This window comes from Chanos chanos, chromosome 7 (assembly GCF_902362185.1).
Source record: "Chanos chanos chromosome 7, fChaCha1.1, whole genome shotgun sequence".
In the NCBI taxonomy this organism is placed as follows: Eukaryota; Metazoa; Chordata; class Actinopteri; order Gonorynchiformes; family Chanidae; genus Chanos; species Chanos chanos.
Genome location: NC_044501.1, coordinates 11,442,174 through 11,465,290, shown reverse-complemented (window position 1 = coordinate 11,465,290; position 23,117 = coordinate 11,442,174). Strand labels below are relative to the sequence as shown.

Here is a 23,117-nt window from a genome sequence, read left to right as displayed (position 1 = left end):
GTTATTTGATCATATCTTTCATACAACGCATTGATCAATAGTTGCATAAAATTAGGTTCGTCGTGTCCCTTTATAGTTGCGATGTTTCGAAACACTGAGGGGTCACTTTTAAAGCGACTAACACCGCACAGCATTTCCATTAAGACTTCTCTTCCAGTTCTTTCATCTGCGAACAAAAGACGGTAGCATCCGTTAGATCCTGTCCTTCACATACGCAAACAAAGTGAAAAAGACTTTGTTTGTATGCGATGCATGAGAAATTCTTCTGAATCACAGCCACACATATTGTTCCGTATCCGTATTAATAAAACAGATTATCCTCGACTAGGATATCGTTTTTTTGTTCGTTATTTGTCAAATTGAAATGAGATTTAGCCACTCGGTTTAATGTCACAGAGTGGCATTTTATTAGCGCTGCACTCGTTCCGAAACGAATACGGCCTGAATTATTTAAGATGTTTCACTCATTTTCAGCTGCTAGAGAGCTGTTATTGAATTTCCTCCATATTTCAGAAGGCTATACCTTTTTTATACTACATGCTAAGAGTGAGAAGAGAGAGAGTGAAAAAAAAAACCCTTTCTTCAGAATTACAGACATCGGCAGAATTGATTTGGCTTACAACGTTTGGCTGAATGAAAACAGGGAGGATGTAACAAGGTCTGATAGGAATAGACAAGCAACATCTTGACAAAAGAAAGATGATTGTACAACCCAGCCTTTCCCGTCCACTGTCATTTAGAGACACAATGTCAAAGTGTACAAGCAAGAGTGTGACTCTAATGCGTGTGATCATAGATGTATCATTTGTGTTTCTCACGGGAGATGTGTGGAAGACGCATTTATTCTCCCAAACAATTTGGATAAGGCCTCTAAGCATGAAACTGTTGGAGAGTGAGCCAGTTTGGAACTAAGCGAAAGTCAGCAGACTGCATTATGCAACTACAGGATTTCAGTGTACAGACAAAGTGTGGGAAGACTCAACTGAGTCATCACCATAAAATATCAGGCATTTTATTTTGGCATGAACTTACCTAACTGGCTTTACACATTCTTTATGGAAGACAGAGTAACTGTGTGTGTGTGTGTGTGTGTGTGTGAGTGAGTGAGTTAAGGCTGTATGTATATGTGTCAGAACACAATGTGTTCACCCTTGAGCAAGTGACTGACTGTGTTTACACATGTCTGTATGGAGTGAGTAAGTGCATCTGCTAATATTTTTGTATGCTGGTGTGTAAATCTTGGTTAGTGTATATCTGTGAATATTTAAAAGTGTGTGTGTGTGCATGCCTGTGTTTGTGTGTGTATGTGTACGTGCCTGTGTGTGTTTGTCTGTGTATGTGCATGCATGTGTTTGTGTGTGTGTGTGTGTGTGTGTGTGTGTCTGTGTATGTGTACGTGTCTGCGTTTGTGTTAGTGTGCGTGTGTGTGCGTGCCTGTGTTTGTGTGTGTATGTATGCGTGCCTGTGTGTGTGTGTATGTGTGTGTTTCTCTGCAGCATGCCAGGCTGTAGGAATAATGAGGGACTCTGACATTATGCAAGAGTGGGACGGTGGTGAGCTTTGACAGCTCTGTTTTGACAAGTCTATCCCCCCCTCCCCCCAAAATAATAAATTAATAAATAAGTCAAAACGCTGGGAAGAGCAGAGCAAGTTGCTTCTCAGCATAGTGAGAGAGAGAGAGAGAGAGAGAGAGAGAGAGAGAGAGAGAATATTTTTATTCGAAATTCATTCTCTGTCTCTCTCTCTCTCATGCTCTCCCTCTCTGTCTAACGCCTGGGGTGTACATAAGGGTTCGGCTGGTATCAGATAGACTGTCTTTCCCACACATCTAATCGCCAACCCACCCCTGCAGCACAGAAGCACCATTCAGCATAAACGTCGGGATCAGTTTCCCAGGCGTTTGCCTCATTGTTTTCCCCATACATCACCGGTGTCTGTCGTAGGAATTTATGTGCTTCACCTTTCTCGGGCCCTGCCATTCCCTCAGCCGCTGCACACAGAGACGCTCAAACATGGCATTCTAACGACAGCGTATGTTTACACAAAGGCACTGCACAAAAATGCAACTGAAGTTGAAAGTGATTACAAATAGGCTACGACGCACCATTTCATTCTTGGCTAGACGGTCTAAGACTGTATAATGGTTTGAGGTAATATATTAAAGCTGTCATCAAAAGGCTTTTGGTCAATCACCATTGACTGATTGAACAGATCGATTAGCAATGCCATCGATCAGTTCCAGCCTCTTTAGAGACCGGAACATGTAAGAGTTACCACGGTTATTGAAACGGTCGTTTGACGACAGGCCAAGCACTAAACAAACACCCACCGATCCAAACCTAACAGTGTTGAAGTGAACACACTGATTAGATATTCCTCCGATTAATTAATATCGACTCGAGCTCAAGCATTTCCTGCTCATTCTAGAAGGATCCGTACGGACGAAATCCCCTACGCGCAGTGAATTTTTGACCGTCTAATGTGAGAGGTTTTCTCTGGTATTGTCCACAATACAGAGCTGACTCCCCAACCCCCTCCCCATCATCCCAAAACTCACTCACTCTCTCTCTCTCTCGCTCTCTCTTTCTCTCTCTCTCCCCCACTCATTAGTGTACAGTGAAAACATGGCGGGGTGACGGTGCGGGTTAGTGCCACTGATGCCCTCTGGAGCTCTGGGGGGGGGGGGGTTCTGCTCTGGAATAACATCTGATTCATATTAACTTTTCATCTCAGGCTAAGCAGCCATCAGAGGAGAGAGAGAGAGAGAGAGAGAGACGCAGCGCTGAATCACGCCGAGGCTCTGAGGATTAGATCTCAATACCTGTTCCCTGGCTGAAGTAGAGTGTAGTCTGGAACGAAGATGTAAATTCTGTACACCGATAGCGATGAGGAAGGAAGGAAAAGCCTGTCTTTGCAGGACTAGTTTGCCTGAGAAATGTTCAATGTGTGAACGTGATTTGACTCCTTGTAAAAAAAAATGAAGGTGTAAAATTTTCCAGTTTTAATGCTCAGAGAATAAGTGTGAGTAAAATTGGTTCGCAGCTGTAGTCCGCACGAGATAATTAACAGGAAAACTGAAGGAAGACAGGAAATGGTTTTCAGAGAGGATGAATCTCTGTGTCAGAAAGTCTCACCCACACTGATTCAGTGAATGGTGCTTTGCTTTATTTTTCTAAAACATACCTTTAACTCTCTCTTGTTCTCTCTCTTTCTCTCTCGCTCTCTTTCCCTCTCTCTTGCTCTCTCCGTCTCTTTCTTTCTTTTTTTCTTTCTCCTTCATCTCTATTGCAGTGTGAGTGATAATGATTGTGAAGGGCCCAGCAGGTGGTAAATTGTGGGTGAGGGGGACTGGAGTGATGCCGGAGTGTAATTCTCACTCCCTGATTACCATTCGCACCCTAGGAGCCTAGACAGGTCATACCAATCAGATTGCCTTCATGTGACATCAATGCTGATGAGGTCCCTTATCATTGAGTAGAATACGGAGCCAAGTAACAGCAATCCAATTTGTCAGGCCTCTGAAGTACAAATCCGAACATGTTCATCATATCCTATTCATTAGCTGAACATAGAAAAAGAGAGAGAGAGAGAGAGAGAGAACTCTGAACAATCCGAAAGTAACAAAAAACCTCAAGTCTGGTCTGAGCTGACAAGACCAGTTGGTGAAAGCCAAGACTGATGGCTCTGTTAGCTCAAGCCAGCCAGTGAGAGCGAAGATAGAGCCATCTGTCAAAGTTTGGCCAATAGGAACTTAAATAAGTAAGTCATTAATACTGCATGAAGTGTTGCATTGTTCTTGAAAACTGCCTTAAGTTGAACCATATAACGAGTCTGGAAGCCGGCGAGTTGCTTTATCCCGCCTCAGTACCAGCAGTCGGCGTAACATAAGGCAATCATGTCTCTAAAACGCAACGGCATCTCTCTGTTAAAAACCATGCTCAGCTAGACAAGAGAACAAGCATCTCTCACACAGCAATGATCAAATGTTTCTCAACTCGTCTCTCTACAGAGATATAAAAACACAGCGTTGAAGTGCGCAGTAGGGGAACAGCTTGATATGATATACAGTCATGGAATGATGCCGCCTAAGGTTAGAAAAGTTGGTGGATGTGACAATTCTTTGAGAGAGAGGAGAAAAAAAAACTATTTTTACTGAGAATAATGAGAGTGAATGTATATTAAACCCATGAGCGAAGGAACTCTGACCAAAGTGAGGACTGGACTCTACGAGATTGAAGTCCCTGAAAGCCTATAAAGTGTCTGAGGAAACAGTATCAAAATCTTCAGTTGAAATGCTGTTTTGTTTCTCTTTTCTTTAAGTTTTTCCTTGAAGGATTTTGAGTCAGTGTGATTAGTGTTCCGAGAATCTTTTTTCTTTCTTTATTTTAAACCAAATTTGTTTTAAATGGCCAGGGCAACAGTTAGGTTAGAGTTTGTCGTTAGAAATCAAGAAAATACGAGCTAAGTTTAACTTTTCGCGAACAACATTCATTGGTGTTGACCACAGCCAATGCTAATGTTGTTACTGGACGAACAGTTACTCCCTTGAGAAAGAACCATTTCCATCTCTATTTTTACTATCTAAAAGACAGTATGGTCTGGCTTTGGGACTGAGTTATTGGTAGTCATTGAAGCTGTGGTCCTTTTTACTGGTGCCCATTGCGAGTGTCCTTGAAGTTCGGTCTGTAACGCAGTATGCATCAGTCTCTAGCCAGTTGGGACTACGGCAGATGGTCCAATCTTAACAGAAGCAGCTACTGATATTTCACTCAGTTGTTTTATGATGCGGTTAGACGTCTTTATCGTCTCTGTCCTACTCGTTTCAAGCCGCACAGTGTACATCTAATCTTTGGCCACAGTAAGCTATACCCTTCTCTTCGTCCGACAGCTGTATTTCTTCACTCGCTGAGTGGACAAACCACAGTAACCCAACACCCATGACAGTCAATATAAAAACGCGGCATAGAAACTGTGCGTTACTCACTCACCCGCCTGCTCGGTGCTTACGGTGACGTTGGCCAACGGACGCGCTTTCCGACCCATCCCGGAGACGCCGTTCACCGCCTCGATCTGGAACGTGTAGTTGGCGTTGGCCACAAAGTCCTGCACCGCCACGGAGGTGCCCGTTAGACCCAAGGGACGCGGCACGAATCTCACGTCCCCGTCACACGGCTCGCAGGCTTGCCCCGCCCCCCCGCACCGCTGACACAAAACGTTATAGGTCAGATCTTTCCTGCCACCGGTGTCACTGGGCGGCATCCACTCCAAAAACAGCGCCGTTTCGTTGATGGTGAACATTGGGTTACGTGGAGCGGATGGAGGTCCTGGCGGTTATAAAAACAGATAAGCCATGAGAAAAGTGTTGTGACGCCCTGTTGCTTTTTTGCACAGTAATAACCAATAGATAATTACAGGATAATACGTACTTTATTCATACTTAATATAATATATATACTATATATAAATTATAATAATATCTAAAAACATGCATTTATATTGCAGCATCAATGGACGACTGTGGCTGTTTGGTAACAACACCGATAAAAAGTGAAAATAAATATGTAAAGTGAAGTGGATCCTTAAGAACGTTGTAATCTTCACTCAGAATGACTGACCTGCTTTTTTTAAAACGCTAAAAACTTCCAAATAAATTGCAGACAAATGTACGGCCTCCCTTAATACTTAAGCCTGCCAATTCCACTCAGCTTTTTTTCCCTGGCTCTCTCTTTCTCCCTCTCCCTCATCCTTTCTCTGAGGGAGCAGTTAAAATATGAACGCTTGTCCTGTAACGGCGTGCGATAGAGACGTTTAGATACAGAGATGCTTGGAAAGCTGCTTCCTTCATCTCCAGGCTTCGGCGCCGGCCCATAACGGTAATGAGAACTTTGTACATGATTATCCGAGCTAATGATAATTGCAGACGCGCAACGAAAAACGAAGTAATAATTTTTTTTTTTCTTTTCCTTGTGCTATGTAGGTGGCTATTGTTGAATCTATTTCTGAACTTACCTCCCAGTAAACTGGCGGGAGACTAATACGAATGTATACGTGGAAAATAGAGGAATGCAAAATTACAGTTAATTTGCATGTTGTTTAATTGGCAGTCAAGTTCCATCTACAATAGTGAGATGAGCACATTTGACAGACTATAATACTGATGCACTTTTGGTTTCATAAAATGGGGCCAGGTAAAGAGGATTTACATGAGTAATTACAAAATAAGCTTTGTTGTTCTACGATCCTTTGCACACCTGTTAGTAATTATCCACTCTATATTTAAATGACCCTTGACAGACGTGAAACAAATACCCAGACAGTGCTAGCAATCTCAGCTATGGGCTACGATGCTTTTTTTTTATTCAAGCTAAAGGCAATTGTATTACAGACCTTTAGAAAAGTAAGTGTGTGGTGTGTGGTGTGTGTGTGTGTGTGTGTGTGTGTGTGTGTGTGTGCTTGTGTGAAGAAGACAGATAGAGAGAGAGAGAAAAAAAGAAAGAAAGAAAGAAAGAAAGAAAGAAAGAAAGAAAGAAAAAGAGCAAAGAGAAAAACTAAAAAAAAAAAAAAAGACAAAACATGACTGACGTGTGCAGGCCATGGTGGCGGGGTCTTTGGGTGCCCTGTAGAAGTCTTTCTCACAGTGACAAAATGCAGATCCCTCCGAATGACTGAAGCTATGCGGTGGACACTTTGAACATTTGATGTTCCCTGCAAAGGCTTTGTAGAATCCAGGCCTGCAGGCTGTGGAGAGAACACAGACGCTGAGTTAAACAATCGCAGTTTTGTCCTACACAGAGTCAAGAAGTGGATACCAAACTTTTTTTCTTTTTTTTGACTGGAAATCTTTAGTGTTTATCTGAGCTTAATCAATAGGATGAACAAAGATGTTTGTTTGGAAGGGGTAGATATTTCAGTTGCAAAAAGAAGAAGATGAATTACAAGAAGCGGAGAGAAAAAAAGACGGAGAAAGAGACGGAGAGAGACAAAAAGAAGAAGAGGAAGAAGAGGAAAAGGAAGAAACAGACGAAACAGCAGTTTCTTACCACCGCAGATTTTTACATTTCCAATTCAGAAAGAATGTCTTATACGCATTTTGTCTGTACCGCGCCTTCCATGCCACAGACATGGACCGATTCAGTGATTAGCCTCGGAAACCTTGAGGTGCATTCTCGGAACAGCACAGTGCTAATGAGTCAACAGCCAAGCCCCTGAACCATCAACAGCCGGTCTGAATCCATAGTCTGGAGGAACCAGAGAGTGCTGGCAAGCAGCAGTGGTACACCACTAACACACCAGGTGGTACCGTGACAGTCCCCCCCCCCGACCCGACATGAAGGCATTGATTTTTCCCCTTGATTCCTAACTCTCTTCTGTATCACAGCAGCCCACTGCCAAGCTAAGTTTATACTAATTCAGGGATGTTGATACTGCTTATTATGAGATAGGAAGGCAATTACTTTGTAGGGAGTTCTGAATAGCATCTGTTTTTTTAAGCTGCCTTTTTCTGCGGTTTTGACTTACAACCCTTTGCCCTCTTCTAGATTTGGTGGCGTCGACAGAATCCGTTTTTGGTCTTTTGTTTATTTTCGCTTGGAATAGAGTCAGCTTTTTCTTGTGGTATTGAAAAAGTGGGGTTCAGTTTATCCGTAGGAATTTGCCATGACGCATGAAATGTGGAGGATTTTATTTACTTTTTTTTTTTATCTGCTGGGTATTCTTTAGGGTTTATGTGTACCTGCTCTGACATGTGTTTTCAGTGTGGAAACATCTGGAAGATCTACCTTTGGATTGAGGTCTAAATATCCTCTCTCCAACAGTAGATGAAGAAGATGAAGATATTTCAAAAGGAAAATTTCAAGAGTTGCAAGGTTCTGTGGCATTTTTCATAACAATTTACTAGGGACCTGGATTTCTGTACGTTAGCCAAGTAAATCAATGCTGTTGTAATGACATCTTCGAGCAACAAGACAAATGTAATTTCCTCACCCATGAAGTTTGAACAGTCATAACTCTGAACATTTCATTTGTGACGGCTCCTATTTTGTTTGGTTTTTATTCAAGATGTACCAGTCTCTGAAAGCTGACAAACTTTGAACTTTTTAAATCTCTTAAATTTGAAAAGCGTATGCTCTTTCATATGTATATCCTTAAAAGCCAATTCAAGACAACAGTGGACATTAGTTAATGGACTTAGAAATGATCATGTCAATATGAATATGTTTTTTTTCCTCAGATAGACATATAATGGGTATCAGCTGACATTATGTCTGGGCCTTCAGATAAAGACACGGTAATTTATCAAATCGATCTTCTCCAATTCGACGGTGCATTAAAACATCTGAAAGATGATAACTGGATTGTGGTAAAAGTGGTACATTAGCAAATTTGGTCAGGTAAGATCCCTGTATTTTTTATTTTGTTGGTCTTAATGGTTAGGGTTGGGGGGTGGGTGTCGGGGTTTGAGAGGATGAGGTGTATAATTCTGTGTGTAAGTGTGTGTTTGTGTGTGTGTGTGTGCCCATGACAGTGATCTGAAATAGTGAGTCTAGACCTCTCTCTCTCTTTCTCCCTCTCTGTCTCTCTCTCTCTCTTTCATAGAGGAATCATCCAGTTTTACTGGGCTTTGGATGCTTCTGAGGACAGGCCTCCACTGACAGGGGGACAAAAGCCTGGCTGAGCAGGAAATAAAATACTGGAGACCTTCTCTCTCTCTCTCTCTCTCTCTCTCTCTCTCTCTCTCTCTAACTGCTTCTTTTTCAGTGCGTCCATGTCTCCATATTTCCCCCTCTGTTTTCCTCTCTTTCTCCCACCTTTCCCCCTTACCCCCTCTCTCTCTCTCTCTCTCTCTCTCTGGCTCCCACTGCGTATGACAGTTCTGGGGCAGCTTGCTGGTGTGTATGTGTATGAGAACAGAAAAACCAGCTATAGTATAGGCCTGTATGTGTGAGCTAGAATGATAGAGAAGAGAGAGAGAGAGAGAGAGAGAGAGCGAGAGAGAGAGAGAGATTCAGTCTCTCAGGTAAACAATTTTATCATTAACACAGGGGACTGCTGGTAGAAAATGCAATTAGGATTCTGCATGCAGTTTAGAATTCTCATTGGCTTTTAATGGATTGACTCCAAGCTAGTGACCTGACTGCGTTAATGCAGCCTGCAACTCATCTCCCTCTCTCTCTCTCTCTCTCTCGATCTCCCTTTCTCTCTCTCTCTCTCTCTCTCTCTCTCTCTCTCTATTTCTCATGGTTCTCTCTCCCACCGTTGACAGTCTATCTGGATATGGAAATAAGCATTGCAGATTGCCTCCTGGTGCCTGTCACTCCCTGGCACAGAAACAGACCTATGATAGCACAATTACTTAATACGCTAAAAAGCCGGAAATAATAGCTTTATCATGCAGGGAGAAAACAAGGCCCAGAGCTTCAGTTGGAAAAAAAAATGGAAAGGAATTCAATCAGGGCTCAGTTTTCGGGCAGCCTTGGGTCCCGCTGATTCATCTAATTTCTGTTTTTTTTTTTTCCCCCCTCTTTGCATTTAGATACACAAATTCTGTCGAGAGGTTTCCTGAATATTAACCGCGCGGGCGTCGGTTAAACGACGGCCAGGAGCCGACAGGAGAGAAAGAGACGGAGAGAGGAAGGGGATGCGTTTACGGCACGCAGGCCTCTGTTTTTCCTCTCTTTCGTTCACAAACTTACCGTCGGAATTGTTCTTGTAAGGAATAGCACGCTGTGTAAGAGACTGTACATGCACTGAATCATTTGGGATAGTACTGAGCAACTCAATCCACTTTAGCCTACTGCCCTACGGCAAACGCTGAACGAGGTTTAGATAGTCTGTTTTTTTGAAAGATTCATTACAGCAGAATGAGTATCCTATGTTTAGATTCAGCTGACATGGAACCTTAAATAGGAAACTCTTCATTTTCACTTCATTGTCTTAAATTGAACCTGAGACCTGAATAAAAACAGTCAAGTTGCCAGAGAACAGAAATAGGCAACGATGTTTGTCTTAGTTCCTGTTCACAAAGTATTAGTTCAAGGAATATGTTAAGAGTTTGGATATATCTCTGAGAATCCGCTTGTTTGACTCCAGGTTTCTGGTGATAAAATCCTCATGATGTAATACAAACTCACACAATGACAGTGTTGGTTCACAGGTCAAGTCTTAATTTAATGAATTCATGGTGAAGGACACATTTTAAAGTGACTGCTCTCTCGCCCATTTAAATCATTCTGACAACAAGTCTATTGGTATAATGACCGTGAGTTTTCACTGGCACATTGCGTGGGCCTTTAACTCTTCTTCATCTGGCCTTAGATAGGAAACTTCCTTTACATCTATAGTCCCACTGAGAAATCACTGCACACTTAGCGCTCTCTCTCTCTCTCTCTCTCTCTCTCTCTCTCTCTTTCTCTTTCTCCATACATCTTTATCTCTCTCTCTCTCTCTCTCACTGTCTCACACACATATAGACACACACACACACACACCGCTCTCACTCTCTCTTTTCTTCTCTCTCTCTCTCTCTCTCTGTACATACACACAGTCTCTCCCTCTCTCTCTCATTCTCTCTCTGTACATACACACTCTCTCTCTCTCTCTCTTTCTCCATACATCTTTATCTCTTGCTCTCTCTTTCTCTCTCACACACACACATAGACACACACACACGCTTTCTCTCTTTTCTTCTCTCTCTCTCTCTGTACATACACACAGTCTCTCCCTCTCTCTCTCTCATTCTCTCTCTGTACATACACTCTCTCTCTCTCTCCCTAACTATTGTTGTGGGGTGATAGATCAGTGTTTTAACATTTGAAACTCTAAGATAGAGGAGAAAAGTATGAAAGAAGCACATTTAGTGTGTGTATGGGGAGGGGGATTACACTGGGAGATCTAGCCTCTTAGCTTGTCTGGCATGAACTCTAGATGCAGGACACTTGTTTACTTTTCTCAGACCCTGACAGACGGAAGACAGAGCTCTGAGAAAACAATACACCAATCTCAAGGGTCACGTAAAAGTCTAGACATTGATGTCTTGAACTAAAAGCACTTCGCTGACTACATTCTGAGGGCAAAAGAGTGAAGAATTAATTGCAGATCACAGGCGTAGACACACACACACACACAGACACACTCATACATGCAATAATAACTTTATTGCTCTTACTGTCTTCCTCTCTTTCTCTCCACCTCTCTCTCTCTTTCTTTCTCACACTCACCATGAACACAGATGTGCGCGCGCACACACACACACACATACACACACACACACACACACACACAGGGGCAATAAAGTGAGATGTTTACCAACTGTTTATAAACTGAATCCTGAGAGAGTTTCATAAGGACAACGGCCTGGGTCATTTCTGAACATTCAGTTAACACTCCATTACGGCAATACCTGATTTAACCTTTGGCCAAAAGGAAATCAGCAACTACACCGTAAAGCAAAGTCCTTACCCCCTTAACGAGGTCCTTAACGAGCCTCTAATGAACTTAATGAGATCCTCCACACAGTGGCCCCGAGTCCATTCACATTTAATTATTATTAGTTTCATAATCAAATCAACAGTGTTTATGAAACGAAATGAGCTTGTAATTATGAATGATGGTGTTATGCTAAGGGGCAGGGCTTGAACTTTGTTCTGTCTGGAACTTTAAATAGAGCTTCCTGCTGGAAAAGGGTCCTCTTTTTGCCTTTTTGATTTTGGGCCGTCTAATTTTGCTGAGACCTTATAATATACAACACATCATTTTAAACGATATTAAATCCAGCCATAATTACAACCCTGTCATAACGCCACCCCCCCCCCCCCCCCCAAAAAAAAAGAAATTTAGAGTTTTGGCTCACGACTAAAATAAAATCAGACATTCACAAAAAATGAATAAATAATATAAAATAAAATAGAAAAGCAATGTTAATATTCACTTTACCAGACTACTGCCTCTAGGGCCGATACCTTCTTACATACAGCTCCAAATAAGTTTTTTTTTCTTTTTTACCTAGCCACAAAAAACAGCTGAAAATCAGTTTTGTGATGGACATGTCATTTTAAAAATGTTTATGTTTTTTTTCAAGGCCACTTTTGTTATTAAAAAAAAAAAGAAACATTAAAGATCACTTTGGGCCACTTTTGAAAAGGCACTTATAGGGTAGCGTCCACAGTCTCTGTGGGGAGAGTTGAAGAGATGTGAAAAGTGAGGCTTTGAGATTCCCAGGCGCTGAACATGAGTGCACCTCCATTTAACCAGCTAAACAGATAGGAGAGTGAACCCCACCTCTACCACCTCTCTCTCTCTCTCTCTTCTCTCTCTCTCTCTCTCTCTCTCTCTCTCTCTCTTTCTCTCTCTCTCCTCTCTCTCTCTCTCTCTCTCTCGCTCTCTCCACTTGAACTACACAGCTTTTACCGAAGCCTCTAAGATTAAAAAAGAAAAGAGATTTAGAAGGAGGTAGGAGCAAAGGAATGAGATGTGTTTTTGAAACAGGTCCAAACAAGCCCTTCACCCAGACGGATGTGCTTGGGTTTCTGTGTAAAAGCAAAAAAAAAAAAAAAAAAAAAAAAAAAAGAAAGAAAAAAAAAGAGAGAAAAAAAGAATGAATAAATAAAACGGATGTGTTTGCCTCTCAACTGCACACAGACCCTAGAGATTCTCTGATATTAAACTTCCAATGCGTTTTGTGATTTAATCTTGCCTACCTCCTAAAAGCAGAGAGAGAGAGAGAGAGAGGAGGGGATGCGTTTGCAGTGTAAAGTGAAAGAGAAGATGCTATGTGTCAGAGATGCTAAATGTAAAGTCCCTCAGGGAGACATCAAGCAGAAACCCCCTCCCGGTCCTACACCACCACCCCCCCCCCCCCTTCTCCTCCTTTTCACACGGGGATAGATGGAGACCCGTTGGATGAGTTGAGGAACAGAGATGGAGCCAGATGAAGCTCATGCATTGTCCACAGACAACTGAATGATGTCTTTGTCCCTTCCTGGGTCCACGGCCATGAGAGACTGAGCCAGCTGAGTTATGGGAGCATACACACAAATAAGCAAACACACGCGGACACACAGGTACACACATATATGCACACATTAGCTTTCTCTCTCTCTCTCTCTCTGTGAAGCAAATCTGAGGTTGTCCTTTAAATCTTTCCGTCCAGGGAATTACTGTCCTACCTTCACGGAAAACAGAAATAAAAATTCCATCACAACAAATATTACCCAAGAGACCAGCACGTCCGAGTCGGAAAGGGAGATATAAAAAAAAAGAAAAGAAAGGATATTTATCCACATATCTACAAAAGCGAAGGCTGGGACTCCCATTTAAAGTATCAACTCCAGCAGACACCACACTGGGCATGAGAGAGAGAGAGCAGTTTTCGGCAGTAATTGAAAGAGAAATTGAAATTGTCGTGCAACTCCACCATCCCGAACACGTCCTGCCACATAACAGAGGAAGAACAGCGAGATCCCTGTGATAATAACATAGATTTTCAACCGGTTATTGCACGCCTAGGATAAAAGCTACTTTGTTACATTAATGGACAGACACACACACACACACACACACACACACACACACATTAGAGATAACCTAATGCCTTTATTTTAGCTACATCTAAGTACCGAAATACCATATGTTACACAACCCCTCTAGTTTATGGTATTCAGTGCCCTTAGCTTTGTATTGCACAACAGTTGACCCTTGTACGTGTTATATGATGGATCTTAACATATGTTATATGATGGCTTTGCATACATGATATTACAGCCTCAGTATATGTTATATAATGGCTTTAGCATATACTATATGAAAGCCTAAGTACATGTTATGTGATGGCTTTAGCATATATTATATGAAAGCCTCAGTATATGTTATATGATGGGTTTAGCGTGTATTATACGTTGGCTTTAAAAACATATTATGAGATGACCTTAGTGTAGTCTCAGTGAATATGCTTTCCAGGAGAAACGGGACGCATGTAAAAAGGCAACAGCACGTAGAGACACACAAGGCTGTTGTAGAATAAGTGGAGGTTTTCCAGCCTCTTTAAATGTATATGAGGGTGCTGAATGAGTCTGAGAAAAGGGTTGGGGGGGTTGGGGGGGGGGGGGTGCTGGAAAAAGGAGAGAAAGGCCTCCAGGCGTAATCATATAAAATGATGAAATGCTGCTTTTAAAAAAAGAGATGAGCAGTGGTTTCATTTGCAAGTAATTAAGTGAATATGAATCTGTGAATTCAAACGCATACAGATTCCCTCATTAATAAGCCTCGGTGGACGTGACGGCTTTGCCCACCGAATCAGCAGTGTGTGTGTGTGTGTGTGTGTGTGTGTGTGTGTGTGTGTTAATGTGTGTTTCATTTTAAACTGAGTGCAATCTCAAAGCCTAAAGCCACAGTGCTGAACAGAGCAGATTATAATACAGTATTCCCTCTTGGTCTATTCTGCGTTGAGGTTCACTAAACAGCCCAAGACTCCTAGTCGCTTATGGAACAATTTCAATTATGAATAGATCTCTTAAGGCAAAAAAAAAAAAAAAAAAAAAGGACAGCCTATTTATTTAAAGATTACACCGCAGGACGCACGGGTGTCAGAGGAAGACAGAGTCATGAAGCCAGTTACAAAGACACAGGTGTGATCCAGTTTGAGAGCGTACAGTGAATGAATGAGTGGAAGAGCAAATGAATTAACGCATGAACAGATCAACAAATGAATGACTGAATGAATGAATGAATCCATTTATCAATTAATCAAGTATTTCAGAGTATTTTCAGCTCATATAGATTATGCTATTGCCTTTATATGACAGTATGGAAGTTTCCGGTTGTTATCGGGGTGGGGGGGGGGGGGGGGTTGGGGGTGAATGTGTGGTTTGTGTACTATATCACCACGTCGCACTGTTCTTTCCTGCTCTTATTTCTCTCTCCACATTGTTTTGTATTTAATGAACGTTTCTTATTACTTCACATTCATCCGCTTCATGAATAAGTACAGTGAAAAACCAAAAATAGGGGAAAAAAAATCAAACGTAACTTTTGAGCAGTAGCTGTCAGGGGACATAGTGAGATCAGAAATTCATTAACGAGAAAGAGAAAAAAAAAGAAAAAAAGAAACGGAAAAAAAAAAAACAGTTCAGTCAAAGTCCAAGAAAAATAAGATGATGATTAATGCATCAAAACTAGCATTCATTCAGAGGCGCCAGAAAAAGCCCTCATGCTTTCAGTGTCCAGACTCCCTCTGAGCACGCAGTCACATGCAGGGACTCATTTGAATTCCCATCTGTTTTTAACGCCTCCGTATGAATACCGAAGATGCTTGGCACTGAAAACCATTAGAGGATAACTTTCCCCTTGCCCCCCCACCCCCCTCCCTTCCCCACACCATAACCAGCCTGGACCGATCGCATTCTTTAACCAGGCACCATTTTCCAAACCGCGGCTTGCAATTCCGACCTATTTCTGCTCCAAGACAAACCGGCCGCCCTAAAACACCTCCGTGCGACGTGTGCTTCCCCTGTAATTCTCCAGGCTTCGAACGGCTCTGAATACATTTTCGGGGATTTATTCGGTCCGCTCCCTGTTCTACTGTCCCCCAATTGATACCCACAGCAGGCCTCTTACTTGAAAGTGTCAGTTTTGAAGTGAGGGATTCGTGAATTATATTTTAAAGAAACTTTCAAGGCACTGCAAGTACTCAAAGGCAATAAGATTGTCTTAATGCCAGAATGCACTGAAGAACAGCCAGAACTTTCAACCACAAAAAACAAAGGCAACATATGGGAGGAGAGAGAAAGAGAGAGAGAGAGAGAGAGGGAGATAGGGAGAGAGAGAGAAGGATTCATCACGATTCATTCTTAATATAGATGTGTACACTGAGAGCTGCGTGCTAGCGATAGAAGCCAGATCTTTTAGAGAGATAAAGGCCAATATTTTTCCCCCCATCAGGCACCGTACCAATACGGAAACGGCACGACTTTCTATCTTGAAGTCTGACGATTTTAAGCATTTTTTCTCCCCTTCTCGTTCTACTCTATGAAATCAAACTGCTTTGATTAACATTTCAAGTTGATATGTTATTAGTTTGCGCTATCTGCCAATCACATCGGAGTAACACTTAGTGAAATTGGATTCGGCGCTACAACCTGATAATACCTTACAAGGCAGAAACATGTACAAATTTATGCATTGTTCAATCAGTCACAGAGGCACTGGGAAGAAATTACCAGTCAAATGACTGTACTAACTGAATTAGATAAGAAAATAAGGCAAAGGCCCGACTGTATCATGTTGATGAACCCAGACATGCCTCTTGATTAGCTAGGAAGTAGCACTGACACATAAACATGGACTAATGGTTTAATTTAATTTTGTGTGCGAGTTCATGTATATATATATATATATATATATATATGTATGTGTGTGTGTGTGTGTGTGCGTCTTTCACCTTTCAGATATAAAATCATTTCTTTCTTCACAGATGTACGCGCGGTATTTTTTCATGTACCACTACAATATTCATGCTCGATTAGAACAAACACAAAAGGTCTTGTCTTTTTCGTGCAGATCTCTGAATAATTCCTCTTTTCCTCTTGTGGAGTGAAGTTTAGGTTTAAGAAAGTGGGGAAAAAAACTGTTCTACATCAGCCTTTAATTGAAACTCCTATCTTTTTTTTCTTTTTTTTTTATGAAAATCCCAAACAAGTGAAACAGCAGGGAATAAAAATCTCACTTCATCTCTGAACCAACTGCAAATGGACAAACCAGCAACAGTACCAGAGCCACCGTATACCGGACCCCTATCTACTCTTACATTCATTGTGAGGCTGATGTAGCTTGTTATGTGCAGTAACAGTCAGTTAATAACCGACTGCGGAGAAAGTAATTCTTCTACTTCTCAAAAAATCATTTCTGATTCATTTTTAATGCATCTCTAGTTAGGAGAGAGCTATCCCTGATTATCGCTGGACGTCAGAGCTCTCCCAGGCTTACCTGAAGGATATCAAAGTAAAGTGAATCAGAGAAAAGATCTCTTGCTGGCTTTGGTAGAGATGCAAGAGCGTAATTACGCGAGCTTTAGGCGGGAACGGGGCGGAATGTTCGCCGTTCCATCTTCTGACCTCTCTGATCTCTGCGCGGCTTCTCCGAGGGAGCGCAACACACACACACACACACACACACACACACACACACACACACAAAAAAAAGAAAGAAAAAAAAAGAAAGAAAGAAAAAGAAAAAAAAAATAAATAGGGAATGTGACAGTGTATAATCAGGCAAATCAGCAAACTGTACAGATAAATGAACAGCCACAGACAGGCGAAAATTACTTTCCTGTTCAACTGATGTCCTTTTTTTTTTTTTCTTTTTCAGACCCGCAGTACAAATCCTTGTACAAATTCTTTTCTATGTTCTCACAGTCCTACATGCTGAACAGCACCTTTCAGTCCTTTATCTTAACACAATAACACAGAAGAATGGAAAATATTCTCTTTTTTTTTTTCTTTGTTATGCATTCTGATGCTGCCTGGGAGCATTTAGAGCCATGAGTTGGGAAAGTCTACTTCATACATATAGGGGGTTGATCATGTGATCCATGTAGAATTGAAGGCAAATTGGGGTCATTTCAATACGTAGGATTCTAGTGGAATGCAAAATAAGGGAAGGATATTCTATCATTTTACTCTGTCAGAGAGAAAAAAAAAAAAGCATTAGGCCTACTCACTGCAGCCTATTCAAACATGCATGCTCACATAAGCCACAAGTTTATTATCTAAACTGGTTACAGGTTCTCTACGCCGAAGGAAATGTGACGATATCCAAAAAGAATCAATATTGTCCCATCCACAGCTTAATGTGCAATGAAACTCATTCTCTGTATTCAGTTAATATGTCTGGAACTATTTATGAACTGTATAATCACTGTTATGACTTTTACTTCCTGGGAGTTGACAGAAATTGGAGTTGTTTCCTGGGTTATGTTCTTAAGAGGAGGGAAAACAGCCGCTCTGTATGGCTGGGTTGGTGGGGAGGAGTCGGGGGGGGGGGGGCGGGGGGGTCTGAGCATCTGAGCAGAGGACAGCAGGTAGGTTCCACTGTCCCCAAAGCTCTAGGCAGCTCTCCATGCTTCACGGCCACCCCGATGCATTGTGGGTAATCCCTCGCCACCATGCAAGAGCACACAGGTAATTTGCTTTCTTCACTCCCATCTGTCTCAGCTGTTTTCTTGCCACGCGAGCACCAAAGCTCATTCGACTAAAGCCGCGCGCGGGCACGAGAGAGAGTGAGAGGAAAACCGTGCCCAAATTTCAATTACTGCTCCAGCATTTAGAGGATGAATCCGAGAAGAGAGAAGGTGCTGCATTAATGAGGGATCCTGCAAGGTAATAATCAACGCTGATGTATTGCAGGTAAATCCATAACTGTGAATGGGAAGGTTTTAAGGAGATGATTTGAGCATTAGAGTTAATGGAACACGTAGACAAATGACAAAAAAAAAAAAGAAAAGAAACCCTGCACCCCCGGAGGTTCGAGACTTTACAGCTCAGAGAGAGACTTTGTTGTATAGGGAACATCTGATACTCTGCAGGATGGCGTCTGGTGGATGGTGTTCCCTCAGTGACCGCGCGCTAAGAGCGCGGGAAAGCTGAAGAGAGGGGAGGTCTAATTAAATTCGTTGTGTATTGCAAAGGTCAGAATCAAAACACATATATTAAAAAATAAATAAATAAATAAATAATAATAATAATAACCTTATTTCATTTTTGTGGTCTTTGTTGGCAAAAGAGAGATAACACATTTGTACATGAGACCATGAGCTACAGACGAGTTTACTCGGATCACCCCAGCTCCTCACAGCTCTCGCGCTGGCTTTTAAAAGAGTCTCTCTCTAAAAGAGAAACCTGAGATCAGGTAGGTTTAAATCAGCAGGACAACACAGACGTTAGTGAGAAACCGATCCGTCTAAACCAGTAACAGCAAGTAATGTGGCTCATGTTTCTCTTATCATACATTCCTCATAAGACATGAAGGGCTGTACTTCATCTAATTCTGTGTTGTTATGTGCGTACGGCTTTTCAGAACTTATTTATTTGTTTACAGGTCCTCAAGCGTAAATGAATTCAGATTAACTTCAGCTTCAGCGGCTCTGCGGTGGCACTCTATTCATACAGCGACCGGTTTAGCCACAGGGCGAATAATATATTAAATGTACACATCGCCAAACTGTAGTAGGTATGGCCTTCGTGTAAAATATGTGCATTTGAAGAGTGGAAGAATCATATCAGGTTGGGATGATGGCATTGTCACCTAGAGAGAGAGAGAGAGAGAGAGAGAGAGAGAGAGACCATTCCCATCAGGATAGAAATACTTCACTATAGCATGAAGGTCAGTCAGAAATGACTTAGCATCTATTAGTGTTTACCTTGCTCTCCAAGGAATTGAGTGGACCTAAACCATACAGGGAAAATGCCCTTTTTTGAGAGAGAGAGTGAGAGAGAGAGAGAGAGAGAGAGAGAGTTGCTCATGCTTAGAACAGGGTGAAGGATGATTCATCCGACCAAATGATTTTTTTTTCCCACTGCTCAGTAGACCGCTGCCTATCTTGTTTGGACCGCTTTACCCCGCAAACATGAATTTTTAGGCATATTAAGAGGCTTACGGACAGCAACCCAAGCATAGTCTGTGAAGTTCTCAGTGGAGTGCTCCTGATGAAACCGTCTGCTTGCCATGGACTGATACACGCAGTAAGCTCATTTGAGTTGCCTGCCTGTTTTTTTTTTGCCTTGAATCTCAAAGCAATCCATGAACGCGGCGTTCGAGGGGCACGCCGTAGTTTGTAAGACCTGTGACGCAGTTTGCTACGGCTCCACGGCCGTCGCTATTCCTCATCAAACACGAGGCAGTTGAGCTGTCTCCGTCAGTAAAGCTGCGTTCGCGTGTGACCCAACGCGCTGCCGTTCCTACGCCTTTGTGACAATACCAGCTTTCAATATACTGTCTATTACTCATTTACTTTACTGCTTCCTTTATTTAGGCTTAGACCTGTAAATAGAGACATTTCTGGCTTCAGTCTGTGTCCACTTTGACTTCTAATGAACTCTGTGACTCTGTACTGTACGCTCCTTTTTTTTTCTGTCTCTGCCTGTTTGTTTTCTTTTTTTTCTCTCTCTCTCTCTCTCTCTGCGAAGCTGACAGGATGTCGAGGGTCTACAAGAGTTAAATAATAAACACACTTTCTCTCTCTCTCTCTGTCTCTAAATAGCTGTAAAGTGATGACAGTATCAGACAACGCCCTCTGTTCTCAATCTGTCCATGGCACTTTAGAGCTAGAGAGTGCTCTGATACAGACATCAGGCAAATGTGACCAAACTGTTCTGTTACCACTTCTTCTTCTCTCTCAACCGAAGATACTTGTTTTACAGCACACACTCTCTTAGAGAGACAGAAATGATTAAAAAAAAAAGTGAGTGCGTCTCTTGTACGGTTTGTACAAACAAACATACATGCATGCACGCACAGACACGCACACTAACGCTCTAACACACGTTGTCTGACCCATCCAATGCTGATGACTCTCTCTCTCTCTCTCTCTCTTTCTCCTCCACATGTGCAGTTTACAACCTAATAATAAACACTTCAAAGTTATTGGTCCCTCTTGCCTTCCATAGGCTAAGAGCAGCCGGGCAGAAGGCGAGGGTTTCGTCGACCTCGGCATTGCAGATCAATACTGTAACAGATGTGTGTTCTGTGAAGGGTCCATGCACTTGACAGCCCAATCAAGAGCCGCGTGTTTGCCTGGCCGCTGCCAAGACAGACCCATGCTAAGCAGTCCTCTTCTAGCACTCGCCAGCGCTCTCTCTCTCTCACACACTCTCTCTCTCTCTCTCACACTCTCTCTCAGGGGAAAGCAGGGCTTAATCAACACCCCATAATCACAGGCCACTTTCAGTCAGCAGAGGGGAAAGTGAAGAGGGGTAAAAGCCACTGACAGACATTTATAAAATCTTTGAGACAGAGCATTAGTTACAGAGCATGTGCTTGTGTTGTGCGTCTCTCTCTCTCTCTTTTTTTTTGTCTCTGGAAATAACATTTCATTCTGTTCATTCCCAGTTGAACCGTTATCTTTTTCAAAGTGGAGTGAAACACGCCGCAAATGTGAGAAGCAAAACTTAGCAAACACATGTAATTTTTGTTGTTGTTGTTGTTGTTGTTGTTGGGTTCGTTAAACTTCAGGAAAAGTGTGGAATATGTATTTGATAACGTGAGTTTATTATGTGATAATTCCGACAGGGAGGTTGCATAAGCAATGCTATGTTGAGAAAAGTGGGAAGGTAGAGTGTCTGTAGTGGAGCGGTGCCAAAGGGAAAAAAAAAAAAAAAAGGTGTCGTGATAAGAAACACTTGGCAGGTTTATTCAACAAGAAATGTGTCACAAAATAAATAAATAAATAATAATCGCAGACGTGTCTGCCTGATGACCACTGTATGATCCGTTTTTTTTTTTCTTCCATAAAGAGACGGGGTATGAAATATTTATGAGTTTAAAAACCTGTTAAGAAAATCCACAAATCATTTTTTTTTTCCAAAGAATTTTCCCAGTTCTACATTTAGAACCTTTATTTAACTACACCTTTTCACCTCTCTGTGTCAGTTTCACCCTCTATGGGTACAAACATTCTCTATTGTGGTAGTGGGGTTTTTGTTGTTGTTTTTTTTTTTTTTTTGCTGTAATTTAGTCTCTCAACACCACTCCCTCACCCCAGTCTCACTTTAAAACAGGCACTCATCAGATGCCAATTTACCCCAAGGTGTGAAAATCAAAGCTTTCATTAACACTCGCAACTCATTTAAGTATTCGTGAGTTAAAAATACCCATGTGAAAGAGAAGTTTTCTGGAAGAAAACTTATATCAAAATGGACTTATTACATCGACAGCAGTGAGGAAGAGCAATTGACGAGTTGTGGCATTAATTACAAAACAAAACCGTGGGTCACAGCCACCATCCAAACAGACGATTCCAGAAAAAGCCGAGGATGAGAGTGAACCAACCGGATATTTCTGTCGATCGCAAGTACGAGTTTAACGCCTAATGACTCGATGGTGATTTTCAAAAGTAATCCTGTCATATGTATTGCCATGGCTTTATCTTTCAGTCACGACGAAGATCTCTAAAGATCGAATACCAGCAATATCGTCCGCATTATACCACAAGTCGTAATCGGACATTGTTTGCTCCATGGTCGGTGCGGTTCAGGCACGGTCAACGCTTTGAGGTCGAGTGGATCACGCTGTGCATATGAAAGCTCCTGCAAACGTGTTCGTCCAATGAAAGGTCATTATTCCATTCGCAAATGTCACACGCAACTGACTGAGGCACTGTATGGATTCTGAAATACAATGTTCTCCGGCCATTGTCCTCCAGTCAGGCCTATTCAGGACTGTGGGCCATACAAATACAGGTCGCGTGGGCTAAAATGACAAAATCCACTTCAAATCACATCGAAAATTCACTTCAGAGGGGGTTTTATTCACAGCTTTCATGGGCAAAGCTTAATGGAGATTGACGCCTCGGTTGACAACACCTGATCATCAAATCGTCTCATTCGTGGACTCTAGCTAGTTTGACTGCAGGCAGTTTTAGACACAGATTTAGCGCAGTGTGAGACTAAGAATGATTTTCAATGGAGAATACTCATTAGCAGCTAAATTCAGTTTACAACCAGGCCTGTTCTGTACCCAGGAAACCAAGTCCTTGACATGCATTCTATTAACAAAGGGTAGAATTCAAGTACTGTACTGTGTATGCTGTACGCATATGTGTTTACCATTCAGATTTAATTAATGAACAACAGGGTGACTAGAGAATACATTAAGAGACAGATGGTGGACAGGAAATATTCCCAGGATTACTACCAATGGTCATGACAGGAATGGTCAAACAACTTTCTAAAAATGTCTCATTAGAATAAAACATTTCAACATTTTTGTAGTTTCCTAGGATTTTCTGCGAATATTTCAAACGTTCAAGACTTGAGGGGATTTTAATCTCCAGGATGTTCAAGCACCTAAAATGTTCTGGGAACTTTCCTGGGATTTTAGCTTGATTATAACACAGCATGATCTGTCAATCT

The 23,117-nt window shown here is 41.9% G+C and overlaps 1 protein-coding gene across 1 annotated transcript in view; it reads right to left on the bottom strand.

Annotated features, from left to right (window-relative positions):
* The window catches only part of epha6 (eph receptor A6), a 67,369-nt gene that overhangs the window by 17,044 nt on the left and 27,208 nt on the right, over window positions 1–23,117 (bottom strand). Inside the window, exons 4-5 of the mRNA XM_030780885.1 lie at window positions 6,583–6,738; window positions 4,989–5,324 (exon numbers count right to left, since the gene is read on the bottom strand). Coding sequence (XP_030636745.1) covers window positions 4,989–5,324; window positions 6,583–6,738 — 492 coding nt within the window. The remainder of the gene's footprint in view (window positions 1–4,988; window positions 5,325–6,582; window positions 6,739–23,117) is intronic.